Consider the following 13,225-nt stretch of genomic DNA (forward strand, 5'->3'; position numbering starts at 1 on the left):
ATTGGAAAAATGTGGCCTGTTCTGATGAGTCTCAATTTCAGCTGTGACATTCAGATGGTAGGGTCAGAAATTGGTGTCAACATAAAAGCATGGATCAATCCTGGAATGTATCAATGGTTCAGGTTGGTGGTGGTGTAATGGTGTAGGGGATTCTTGGCATACTTTGGGCCCCTGAGTACCAACTGAGCATTGCTTAAATGCCACAGCCTACCTGACTATGGTTGATGACCATTTTCATCCTTTTATCACTGCAGTGTACCCATCTTCTGATGACTACTTCTAGCAGGATTACGTATCACTTCAAAAAGCTCAAATTATCTCAGACTGATTTCTTGAACATGACAATGAGTTCACTGTACTCAATGGCCTCCACAGTCTCCAGATCTCAATCCAACAGAGCACCTTTGGGATGGGGTGAAATGGGAGATTCGCATCATGGATGTGCAGCCGACAAATCTGAAGCAGTTGTGTGATGCTATCACGTCAACATGGATCAAAATTCCTGAGGAATGTTTCCAGCACCTTGGTGAATCAATGCCACAAAGAATTATTGCAGTTCTGAAGGCAAAAGAGGGTCCAACTCAGTACTGGCAACATGTACCTAATAAAGTATCGGGTGAGTGTATGTAATTGCATTTTATTATCACTGTAATTTTTGTATATCACTCACTGTTACAAAAATATTTAATAAACAAGAATGTGATAACAAACTCTTTGATGAAGAAATTAAACAATGTTAAAAAGGCTCCAACATTCAAATAAGTTAAGTTCCCAAATGCATGCATACATTTCCAAAGTTGTTGACTTACTTTTCTCTCAAAAACCCAAAACAAATGTGCATTTTTAAATGGTTTATTTAAAAAACACATACAAAAAGATGATGTACAAGCTTTGAAATGAAAGAGAACAGCTTGGGTCTAGCAATGCAATCATTCTTATTAATTATAATTAGTAATAATAATAATAATAAATAAAGTACAAAATCCACCAAAGGGAATCTACACTTTTACACATTTTACACTTGCCTAGGACTTTTTTTGTCTTCACCTTTAATGCACTATTGCTTCAAGATTGATGATAAATAGTTCTAATTTGATTTTGTTTGCTATAAAATATACTATGTAGTAAAGCATTGCGCAGGTACAGCAAAACAGCAGTTTCTTGCACAAAGAAAAGAGAATCAAAGGTCACCCTTCCACTGGCATGTCGTTTGAGAAAAACAACTTTAAGCAGCAAGAAGTTTACAAAATTAAGAAATCTTGACCTGAGGAAAGCTAGCATATTCATAATGAATGGCGCACAGTATGATGCTAAATTTCCTTTTGAATAGTATGTGCTGACATGAAAGTTTGGCAATAGAAAATGACAGACTTTCATGATGACAGTATGGATGGTAATGTATATTTTTAAAACACACCCTGGACAATGACATTGAGGCCAAAATTACAAATGTGCCTGGCTGGTTACATGGCTCTGAAACATAGTGTGGTAACCAGAGGCAGTTCATGTTTGTCAGATGTCAGTTCTGATGACAGAGAATTAGGATCATGACTAAGCACAAGACACAACGGATAGAAAACCAGCAGTCAAGTACAAGCAAAAGTAAAAGGCGAGCATACATTTAGAAGTCAAATATTATGAAGGAAAAGCTAAGCCCCTCTTTTTACCCTGTTATTTTTTGTTTCACACAAGCTCAAGAAATATTTAATTGCGGTGATCTTCTCCAACTGCATATTCTGGTTAGCCTAGCGACTTTGTGATTATTATTTTGAATAACTGTTTTCAGTTAGCTGCCTTAGTTATCAAATGGGCCTTTTATTAAGTGGTTCAGTTTAGTGGTTTAGCTTAGTTCAGCTTAGGTTTAATTTTACTGCTTTTTTTAAGGCCACAAGCAAATCATTATTTCTGCCAGTAATGGTATGGAGAAATATATTCTTCTGTGCTTAAAAAGCACATGCCAGCTGTAGTGTCATAAGTGAACAGGAAAATAAAGTAATAAAGGATTAGAAAAGGAGATAGAATATTGCACTGTTTCTAAGAATATCGATCAGCATGTTTGGCTTTTTATTCACTTCACCTATTACAGACGCTTAGAATTTTTTACCTTAAAGGAGTACTAAAGATGAACTACTTTTACTTTGACTTCCAGCCTAATAGTATCTATTTTTATATTTTTATACAGATATTCTGGAATTTCAATCAACAGAGGAATGTCGCCAAATGCTTGTGGTTTGCCCTCTGCAGACCGATATAATGAGCTCAACTTGACCCTTTATACAAATAATCACATTTTCCTATGTCTATATTGAGCCTGTCTAGACAAAGATTTTGTTGGATTGCACATACACATACAAATAAAGGGTCTCTGTTTAAAGAATAAATCAAAAGAATTAGCAGCTACCAACCATTGTGACCCACCTGGGGCTCATCATGTCTTAAGTTAACTTCTGGTATGAGTTTGTCTTCCACTACATGTTTGAGGAAGTTTATTAAGAACACACTATGGCATGTGTCAGACTTTATTCTCAACTTTCAACAGCTCATATATGTGATGGGGTGCCGAGTACAAATCTGCTGTATCTTGTGCTGGAGTAAATGGATTCTGAACATTGGGCACTTGGATGTAGTACAGTGTATAAATCTATCCATACTTCTCTTGAACCCAGAGAGGGAGTAAGAAGCCTGCCCAGAAGAATTAACTCAAGGCAAGGGACACTACCTCATCACAATTTTACAGTCATGCAACTCTCATTCATGTATGGCCAAATAACAGCACCAATTAACCTAACATGCACTACATCAAGATGTGGAACAAAACTACAGTTTCCATTTAAAAAGGGGGAACTATGTGAGAACTCCATAGTGACAGTGATGGGGTGAAAATTATGTTCCACATGCAGACACACAGGAATAATGTGGTACCCCTTACTATTACTCATCTTTAACACAACTAAGGCAAATCCATTAACAAGGCTTCTAAAATACAGATACAGCCTGTTTGCAATATTTAATGATATTTCACTTTTAATAGAGTACTTTTTAGAACTGTCATTATCTCTAAATGTTTCTTCATGAATGAGATCTCAGTAAGATATTTGGGGGGGGGGGGGGGGGGGGGGGTATGGGGGTTGGGGACGGGATCCTAAAAACAGATACTAAGTGCTTGGAGACTTGGCTCTTAATAACACTACTGGCTTCTCATAGCAGAGTAGGGGGAAACAGTTGGTGGGAGGCATTTAACAAATTGTGGTGTAGACAGTTGAATAAATCCAATTTCACTTTTTAATTAAAATGACAACAGAGAGATAACAAGACTAGTTACTTATATACTACTAGTAATCAGTTTGAAGGATGCCCAAATGGAGGAAGTAAAAAATCTCAGGACATACTATTTGTATCATGTTCAGTTCCTGAAACATGACATGGAGACAATAACCAGAATAATTATAGTATTACATCAATATCCATAATTAATAATCTGAAAGAATAAATGAGGACATTTTAGAACTCATCACAAATTTGGTGCTAATAGATAAAAGCAGGAATTATGTATTTTAAAATGCAATGTACTGATATATACAATAAAAGTAAGGAAGCTTTTTTTCCATTTTTATAAATGAATATCAGAGTTTGAGTAATATATCATGAGGTGGTGAAAATCTTCAAATGTACTACACATGGGGTTTGTGCAGGAACACACAAGCATAGAGTCAATAAAATTTACAAAATGAAAGACATCTTAAAGACAGAAACAAACTGAAAGGCAGAAAGGAAAATGCAAAAAAAAAAAAAAAATGCCAGTGGCAGGGAGGCCTATTTTACTCAAGAGTGCAAAACAAAACAAAAAGTATTCAAACATTTCCACTATATTGCAGTCTGTCCACTAGATCACAGCATACGGAATCATAGAAATTGCATTTTAATGGAATGTATCCAAGATTAACAGCACCACAGTAATACACTTTATCACACACCCTGATCTTTTAAATAAAAAATGATTTTTTTGCTTATTTTTCTTCTTTTTTTGTAAAATACAGCATGCAAAGCATTCCAATTAAAACAATGCAAAATGAGGTAATTGTTTTTTGTACATTTTATGTTATTTCTAAATAAATAAATTATAATTAAAATAGCAAAAAAAACTATAAAAAAATTAAATACATACCCACAATATCTACAGTTAGTAATAAATTATGATTGTTAAATACTTAAGGCATTTCAACTCACAACACCCTGTAAACTATCAAAAATCCTATAGAACACTCCATAGAAGCCATATGCAGTATCCTCCTTTTGGTCAGCCTATAGGTCAGTGAACTCTCCGGCATGTCCTGTCTGTATGCCACTGATCAGCTCCAGTTTTTCTACTTTGCTCAGTGGTAATAAAGTAAAAAATGAGGTAAAAACAACAATGTCACACCAGTACTGCTGTTCAGACAAAGCTGCAATAAGTGGCAAATTTTAAGGACAGCCATCTACTATAGAGGGCCTCCTTGCAATTATTAAATTAAAAACAACAAAAAAGATTTTCATGTAAGGTCATGCAAGGGTACTATCGAGGGTTCATGCAATAGCCTCCTTTCCTGTGTCTATTTTCTAAACCCAAGAATACAATCTGCATGGGGTGCCAGTCCATTACATCTTTTCTTTGTGTTTACTTCAATCTAACGTCATCTGTGAGATAAGATGCAACATAAACCTTTGAAAGAAAGTGAAAGAAATCAGTGAAAATCAGTGAAAAGGGCAAATCTAGCCAAAACTGCCAAAATATTTAATATCTTAACATTTCGACAACAGCATGGTAAAGTGGCCACATAACATGGCTGCTAATTCTACTAGTTGTGAACCAAAGGGCAACTTTACTGTCAAAATGTTTGGGCAACAAAATGTAAATGTTATTAAGTAACAAAGAACACATAAGATTTTTTTTTGCATTCAGTACATCGCGTAGGTAGGCTTCTACACTCTACTTAATTCTATGTACATCACTGAACATATTCACGTGAAAACAACAAAAATCTCAAACTGTACCACATTGCACTATGCTAAAGCAAAGAATTTTAAGAAAAAGGAACTCCTCAGAAAAACTGTTAAATGTTAATTTCTTCATTTTGCAGACAGAGCATAGCACATTTTTAAAGTGTACTTTGCTTCATTAAGTTATGCTTTCTAAACAGCTTTTAATGGCTCAAACAATTTTTAGCTTAAATTTGTAAGCTGTCTTTGAATGTGTGAGCATCTGAAAACTTTTTTCCAGCTTGGTGATAATGAGGTATAAAGCTTAAGCCAAATGACTCCTCTTTAGTGCCAAAACATGAACTGTGGGAAGCAGGAACCTTCTTGTGTCTGGTTACCTACCATTAGTCCATCATTAATGACAACCCAGTTTAGACTGACACTATGCAATTTCGATCCTAAGATTATATCCGTTTTTACCTGAAATTGTTTATATTTTTTAAGTGTATAGGTAGGTTTTCATGTTAACTTAAAAAGGTAACTGCCAATGGCAGTGTTTGCTTAAAGGATATCACCAATTAGTGGTAGGAAATTCAACATGCAGTTTTTTATTGTTTATCCTTAAAAATGATCTGTAAAAGGTGTGACAATAATGATCTTATAAACTAATTAAATTTGCTGTCTGAGAATTCATCCAAGTTTATTTTCTACTTTCTGCCTATTGTGGATGGTTGGTTCCAGGTCTCCATTACCCTATCATGGGAAAGCAGCAAAATCATTAAGTGGATGGCAGACAGGATATTAATTTTCATTGGTAACTCTAAATTGTCCACTGCGAGCAATTGTGGGCGTATGTGTACTGAAGAGCCAAGCAATGCAGTAGTTACCTGTAAAGAGTTGGTTCCTTCCTTTCAGCTGACAAACCAAAGTAGCCTTGTGCTCTCCATTTCCTGGTAATGTTAAAAGTGGATTACAAAGGTGGAATGGTTTACATTTTTATTGTCAGTAATGGGCTGGCAACCCATTTAGAGCTAAATCCTGTTTTTCGCCAGATGTTAACAGGAAAGCCTTAATGGAAAACATAAGTTTAAGAAATGGATGAATAGCTGATTTCTTTTTCTTTCTTATATGACTATGAATTGGGTTGCTGATATAGGTCTTTCTTATTTTTGCTTTATTATGAACTTAAGGCAATTTGAATTTTAATTTATTCCTACAACAGAAATCCTTATTTACACCATCTCACATTAGTGATCACGTTATGGAGAAGGTTCAGCTGTACAAATAAAAAACAAAATAAACAAAAGACATTAGCAGTTTTGGAGGATTGCAGCTTTGTCATGCATTTACCTAAAAGGTTAATGAGTGTCTTCACCTGAACATTGGTAAACAAAGCAAAAAAGTGCAAAGGCATTGTTTAAATGCAAGAAAAACTAATGAAAATGAGAGAAGCATGACTAAAGGTCTAAAGTACACACACAATAGATAGATAGATAGATAGATAGATAGATAGATAGATAGATAGATAGATAGATAGATAGATAGATAGATAGATAGATAGATAGATAGATAGATAGATAGATAGATAGATAGATAGATATAGTGTTCATTATGGATATACTCACATGCAGTGTAAACTGGGGTGACCAAAGTGAAGAAAGTCTCTGGAATGGGGATCATTGCACTGACACGCCATTCTCTCTGTTCAGCTCAATAACATAATTCCATAGCTACAGTTACAATTTCTGTAAAATGCAAAGCATCTGCACTAATCTGAAGTTACAGAACAGTCACATGTCTCAGTTAATGCACTTTCACTGCAGTCAAATTGCAGTCACAGATAGATAGATAGATAGATAGATAGATAGATAGATAGATAGATAGATAGATAGATAGATAGATAGATAGATAGATAGATAGATAGATAGATAGATAGATAGATAGATAGATAGATAGATAGATAAGTTTGGTTTTAAAAGAATGGCTTCTGTTTTCCCCTAAGTTGACCCTTTATACTGAGAAGTCTTAACATCGGAAGGGATACTGCACGTGCGCCTTGGAACATTCTACAGTGTTGTTCTAGCAATACATCATTAGCAACCACGGGGTGGGGAGGGGATCTGATACACCAAAATACAAGAGTTACACACAGTAGCTTATCATTCTCTCCAAACACTGGATGGTTTTCATATTGTCAAAGAAAAACAGCTCGTTGCTATATCATACATATAAAATGTGCTTGTTCTTTAGGCATTAAGGTATACATCAAATAGGTTCTACAAGAGGCCATACAAATGACAAGATGAAGCCAGGATACTGTGTGCCAGCAATGGCATTTACATGAGTATTTTTTTTCTACTTTTTTTTCCAACATAACCACATCATTCAGATAACATATTCATGCACAGACACCCACCCTCATCTCACACTAACAAAGCAGCCTAAGCCAACATTGAAACATGCATTTTAGTGGTGCGATTTCAGTGGAAAGAGGCACCTTTCTTGTGGAAAAACTGGGAACAGGATTTGCACAGCTCAGACAGGGCTACTTAGATCTCCCCATAAGTCTCAACTGTGCTCTCACATCCCAATTTCTTTGCTGTGCACAATTTTGGGAAGAAAACAATTTTCTTTGTTTTTTTAATTCCTGTAAGAATTTCTGTTTGGCTTGAAATTTCTGCATTTATTTCCAGTTCTTTGCCTCCCTCCCCCCAAAGCATCCTTCTTCTGCTTTCATCACATATTCATTCCAAAGTCTTCAGTGCGGAGACATCTCTCTGTTTTCCAGCAAGATGCCTGAGTGTGCCACATGAGTGTTGCATTCAAAGAGGAAAGCAGGTATTAACATACCTGAACTCACAGGTTTATAGACAACCCATAATGCCACTGGGCTTAAACAAATCAAAAACCTCAGAATATGGCCATTTTGAATTGGACGGGCTTCCTCTTATTCCAGATATTTTAAATTATGGGTTTTCAAATCATACCCATTATTCCAAGTAGTTTCAGAAATCATTACACTTTTATGAATTTTTTAAGTGTATCTTGTTACTTGCCAGGGAAATCCTACAAATTATTAAAATGTATGACATAATTCTTAACATGCTATGGATGTTCGTACCTTCACTGCGAAATGGCTTTCATTAGGAGAGTTGTGTGCTCATTCAGTCTGGGAAAACCAGCTCCCAAGATGCACAAGGCCCCCAACTTTGCTACCAGATCCTGCCTTCCTGCCACAGACTAATTTTTTTTTCATTACTTTTTTATACTGTGCTTGTTGTGTTGTCTTCTCTCTTGGCTCAGAAGGCAGGCTTGAAAAGTGGTCAAGACGAGACTTGAAGCATTTGGCAACGTGCCTGAGGAACCCGGAAATGGCAGGAATTAGTTCCAAATTTGGGGGGGGGGGAGAAGACTCAGCTGTCAGGCGTCAGCTGCGTTTCAATGTCCACTCTGCAAATAGGGCACTTTCTGCTGGTGGCCAGCCACTGGTCCACACAGGCTTGGTGGAAGAGATGCATACATGGAAGCCTCCTGCCGAAAGAGTTTACATGGGAAAGAGGTTACGTAAGAAAACTGGAAAAACATCATCATATACAAAATCCAAACCCACAAGATCTAGTTGCGCCAAATTTGTACAGTTCTGCTGCTCACTTACCATGACTTCATTCTAAACAGCAGTGAGACCACTATCTTTTGCCTGTTTTGTTATACCTGTTACTCTATTTCTGGTTCCTTCACTCACCACAAAATTTAATTTATCTATGTTATTTTGTATAGCACTATCCACCAACAAAAATTAAATCCCAGCAGTAACAACCCTGGATGGTTGCAGTAGTGCACTGTGAGAGCAATCATTCATATACTTACCCGTACTTACACATACACAGTTAGTCTAGAGTCTTCAATTAACCTAACATGCACACCTTTGGCATGTGAGAGGAAAACTGAATGACCTGAGAAAAACTCATACAAAACATAGAGAGAATGTTCATATTCTATACAGACAGTGACCAGGGGCCTCATGTATAAACGGTGCGTACGCACAGAAATGTTGCGTACGAATCTTTCCACGCTCAAATCGTGATGTATAAAACCTAAACTTGGCGTAAAGCCACGCACATTTCCACAGTAACTCATACCTTGGCGTACGCAATTTCTCCGCTCGGTTTTGCAGACTGGCGGCACCCAGCGTCAAAGCAGTGCTACTGTTCCTGTGTGGTTACCCTTTCTTAGATCCACATCCACGGCGGCGGCTTTATCAAATACACTGAAATTAACCGCATATCGTTCATAAATTTAATGCATCTGATTGTAATTAACCTGTAACAATATAATGGTCCACAGAATGGTCAAACTACTGTTCCTGTGTGCTCATCCTTTCTTTCTTAGCTCCACATTCCTGACGCGGCTTTATAAATACACTGAAATTAACTGCATATTGTTTATTAGTGTAATGCATCTGATTGTAATTAACCTGTAGCAATATAATGGTCCAGGGAATAGCCATAGTATTCCAAATACCATAACTGCTTTAGCGTTGTTACTCTCACTGCATCTTGTTCTTCTTTTTGCTGCTCCCGTTAAGGGTTGCTACTGCGGATCATCTTTTTCCATATTACTCTCACTGCACCACTCGGAGTATTTATATCACTGTATCTGAGTGTGAATCACAGCAGCAGATGATCGGAAAGAGAATTATCGGTATACAGTTTCAAGTACACACTACCTCAACCACGGCAAAAAGCGTCAAAGCCTTTCCTGTACGGACCTCGCGTTTCAGAAACAGTTTCATCCCAAGAACTATAAACACACTCAATCAGTCCATCAAGTGCTCCTTGTAGAACTGTTTGTACTTATAAGTACAATCACCTCACTGTAAACTTACACTACAGTTATAATATTGCACAACCTGCGCTACTTTATAAAGCGCATATGATGACAATATCATTTTTAAGATGAAATGCAGCCAAATATGTTGTTTATAGTATACAGATAAAACTTTAACTTCATTTAAATAATCTGTATTGTTAATAATTAAATATGTGAGGACACGGTGCCGCAGCGTATAGCTAGTTCAAGGATAGCTCCTGCCTTGCGCTGTATTCTTGCCTGTGCTGACGCGACACTGGAAGGATAGACGAATAGAATAATTAAACATGTACTACGAAGATATTTCAATGTTCCTTAAAAGTTTTGAAGAATCGGCGTTCTAAGCTTACAAATGGCGTAACGTCTGTTACAGAGCTGACTGTGTGGCGATTGGAGAAAGAAAAGTATGGACAGGAATTGGAGGTTAGTACGTTTGAAAGAGACAGTACTTCTGTAATTATTTCATCGAAGGTCGCACATGGTGCAGCAAGCCTCTTGCGTGAGATATGAACAATCACTGCGCCACCGTGTTCCCATGATTAATAACATGCTTTCATTCCTATCATCATGAAAATGATATCACGTATACATCTCAGTATTTTAATTATTCAGAGAGCTGTAATACCACGAATGTAATGCATTCTGTGTCCTGTCGGAGAAAGAGAAAGAACGGAAGCACGTAGTGATTCACACACATAGAGCACATAAAAGATCAAACACAGAACAAAGCATTTAACGTGCTATTTGAGAAACTAGTAAAATAAACGATTTTAAGATGAAGTTTATCATGTTCTACTTTAATGGCAAAATAAACTAAGTGATTAAAGTGGAAATTTCGAGATTAAAGTTGACATTTCGTGCTTTTTTCCCACTGTGTGCCTATGTTTTTTGTCTGTACCCTAATAAGCTTTCATATGACACTCAGACGGTGGGTTACGACTTGCCTTTTCACGGCGACTTTGATATGTGATTTCTTTTTTATTTCGGCACTGTGCGACTTTGTGAATTTGATCTTTCGAGTTTTTCCGACACTCTGTCACTCGATCAACTTTCTTTTGTTGATTATACCACTGTTTAAACCAACAAATAGTACGTTTTTTTCCTTTGCCTCCACTTGGTATTCGCTGAAATTCTTATATTTTCCCCTGTGCTTTTCCCATTGTCTTTTCACAGAAGGCTATTTATATTGATTTGCATATTCAAAGAGGCGTAATCCTGGGAGGAGTTGGGGCGGGACAGAAGGCGCGTGCACGTGCGTTACTTTTCACGCTGATCTGGATTTATGTAGTGGAAGAACGTGAAAGTATGCGTGCGCACAGATTCCTGCATCTGGATTTTTCTGTGCGTATGCACAATCCCGCTTTTGTGCTTACGCCATGTTATAGTGTGAGTTCTACGCACGGTGTTATACATGAGGCCCCAGGTCTCTTTCAAACGTACTAACCTCCAATTCCTGTCCTTACTTTTCTTTCTCCAAATACCCAATCGCCATACAATCAGCTATGTAATAGACGTGAAGCCATTTGTAAGCTTAGAACACCGATTCTTCAAAATTTTTAAGGAACATTGAAATATCTTCGTAGTACATGTTTAATTATTCTATCCATCAATCTTTCCAGTGTCGCGTCAGCGCAAGAATACAACGCAATGCAGGAACAATCCATGAACTAGCTAGCGCTGTGCCACCGTGTCCTCACATGTTTAATTATTAACAATACAGATTATTTAAATGAAGTTAAAGTTTTATCTGTATAATATAATCAACATATTTTGCTGCATTACATCTTAAAAATGAATACCGTCATCATATGTAAATACGCGCTTTATAAAGTGGCGCAGGTTGTGCAATATTATAACTGTAGTGCAAGTTTACAGTGAAGTGATTATACTTATAAGTAAACAGTTCTACAAGGAGCACTTGATGGACTGATTGAGTGCGTTTAGAGTTCTTGGGATGAAACTTTTTCTAAACCGCGAAGTCTGTACTGGGAAGTCTCTAAAGTGTTTTGCCATGGCTGAGTCAGCGTCTGCTTCATGCTGTATACCGATAATTCTCTTTCCGATCAGCTGCTGCTGTGATTCCCCACTCAGATACAGTGATATAAATACTCTGAGTGGTGCAGTGACAGTAATATGGAAAAAGATGATCTGCTGTGGCAACCCTTAACGGGAGCAGCTGAAAGAAGAAGATGCAGTGAGAGTTACAACGCTAAAGCAGTTATGGTATTTGGAATGCTATGGCTATTCCCTGGACCATTATATTGCTGCAGGTTAATTACAATCAGATGCATTACACTAATAAACAATATGCAGTTAGTTTCAGTGTATTTATAAAGCCGTGTCAGGAATGTGGAGCTAAGAAAGAAAGGGTGACCATACAGGAACAGTAGCACTGCTTTGACGCTGGGTGCCGTCAGTCTGCAAAACCGAGCGGAGAAATTGCGTACGCCAAGGTATGAGGTACCGTGGAAATGTGCGTGGCTTTACACCAAGTTTAGGTTTTATACATCGCGATTTGAGCGTGGAAACGTTCGTACGCAACATTTCTGTGCATACGCACCGTTTATACATGAGGCCCCTGGTGTTGTGGGGCAGCACAATTAATTACATGATGCCAAGGCTTCACAGGTGATATTCAGAGTCCTTTAAAAAATTGATTTCACTAGCATAAATGTTTGTCAGTGTTCATCTGTCTATTTCTACAAATCAAGTTGAATAAAAAAAACGTTTTTTGTTTCACAAGTGACTCTAACTGGTTTTATTATGTGCATTAAAGTGATTATGTTGCTCAGGGTCATTGACTATGAGAAACAACATTCTAATTTCTAGATATTAAAGACAATCTGAATCTAAATCTAATTAACACTGAACCCGATTGTTGCATGGACAGATATTCAAGCCCTTTAATTGGCTACAATTGGTTACTGTAGAAATACCACTTAATATTCTGGCAAGAAGAGCATACCTCTAACAACTACACACTAGGTATTAATCATCCCAATATTTTTACATAGCAGACTTTACATTCCCGTGTCACGACTGTAGTTGTTTCACATCCTCAAAATACTAGTCTCATATCCAACAAAACATGTAATTTTGAGCATGCATAATAACTTTTAATTTTTTGGGGGCTATTCAGATAATGTCAGTTTCCTTTTGCTTTTATCTATTTTATTGGCCATTTCTAATGCTTCTTCCATCATTTTTAAAATATAACTCTATTATGATGGCTGTCCCTTAAAAGAAAAAACAAAAATATATGTAATGCTAATAATTGTATGTAAATCTTTTTCATTCATTTGTCTTCTAGTCTGTGTTGTTTGACCAAAAGCAGTTTTCATTTCTCCTGTATGATAGGAGATTGTGCTGCATAAATGTGTACCCTACAAAATGAATGCAG

General features: G+C 36.9%; 1 protein-coding gene across 1 annotated transcript in view; it reads right to left on the reverse strand.

Moving 5' to 3' along the window:
- Positions 1 to 7,440: 7,440 nt before the first annotated feature.
- rnf165a (ring finger protein 165a) overlaps positions 7,441 to 13,225 on the reverse strand; it is a 132,269-nt gene continuing 126,484 nt past the window's right edge. Inside the window, exon 8 of the mRNA XM_051928499.1 lies at positions 7,441 to 8,487. Within this exon, the coding sequence (XP_051784459.1) occupies positions 8,370 to 8,487 (118 nt within the window). The 3' untranslated portion in view covers positions 7,441 to 8,369. The remainder of the gene's footprint in view (positions 8,488 to 13,225) is intronic.

The sequence above is a fragment of the Erpetoichthys calabaricus genome, chromosome 5 (genome assembly GCF_900747795.2).
Source record: "Erpetoichthys calabaricus chromosome 5, fErpCal1.3, whole genome shotgun sequence".
Classification (NCBI taxonomy): domain Eukaryota; kingdom Metazoa; phylum Chordata; class Cladistia; order Polypteriformes; family Polypteridae; genus Erpetoichthys; species Erpetoichthys calabaricus.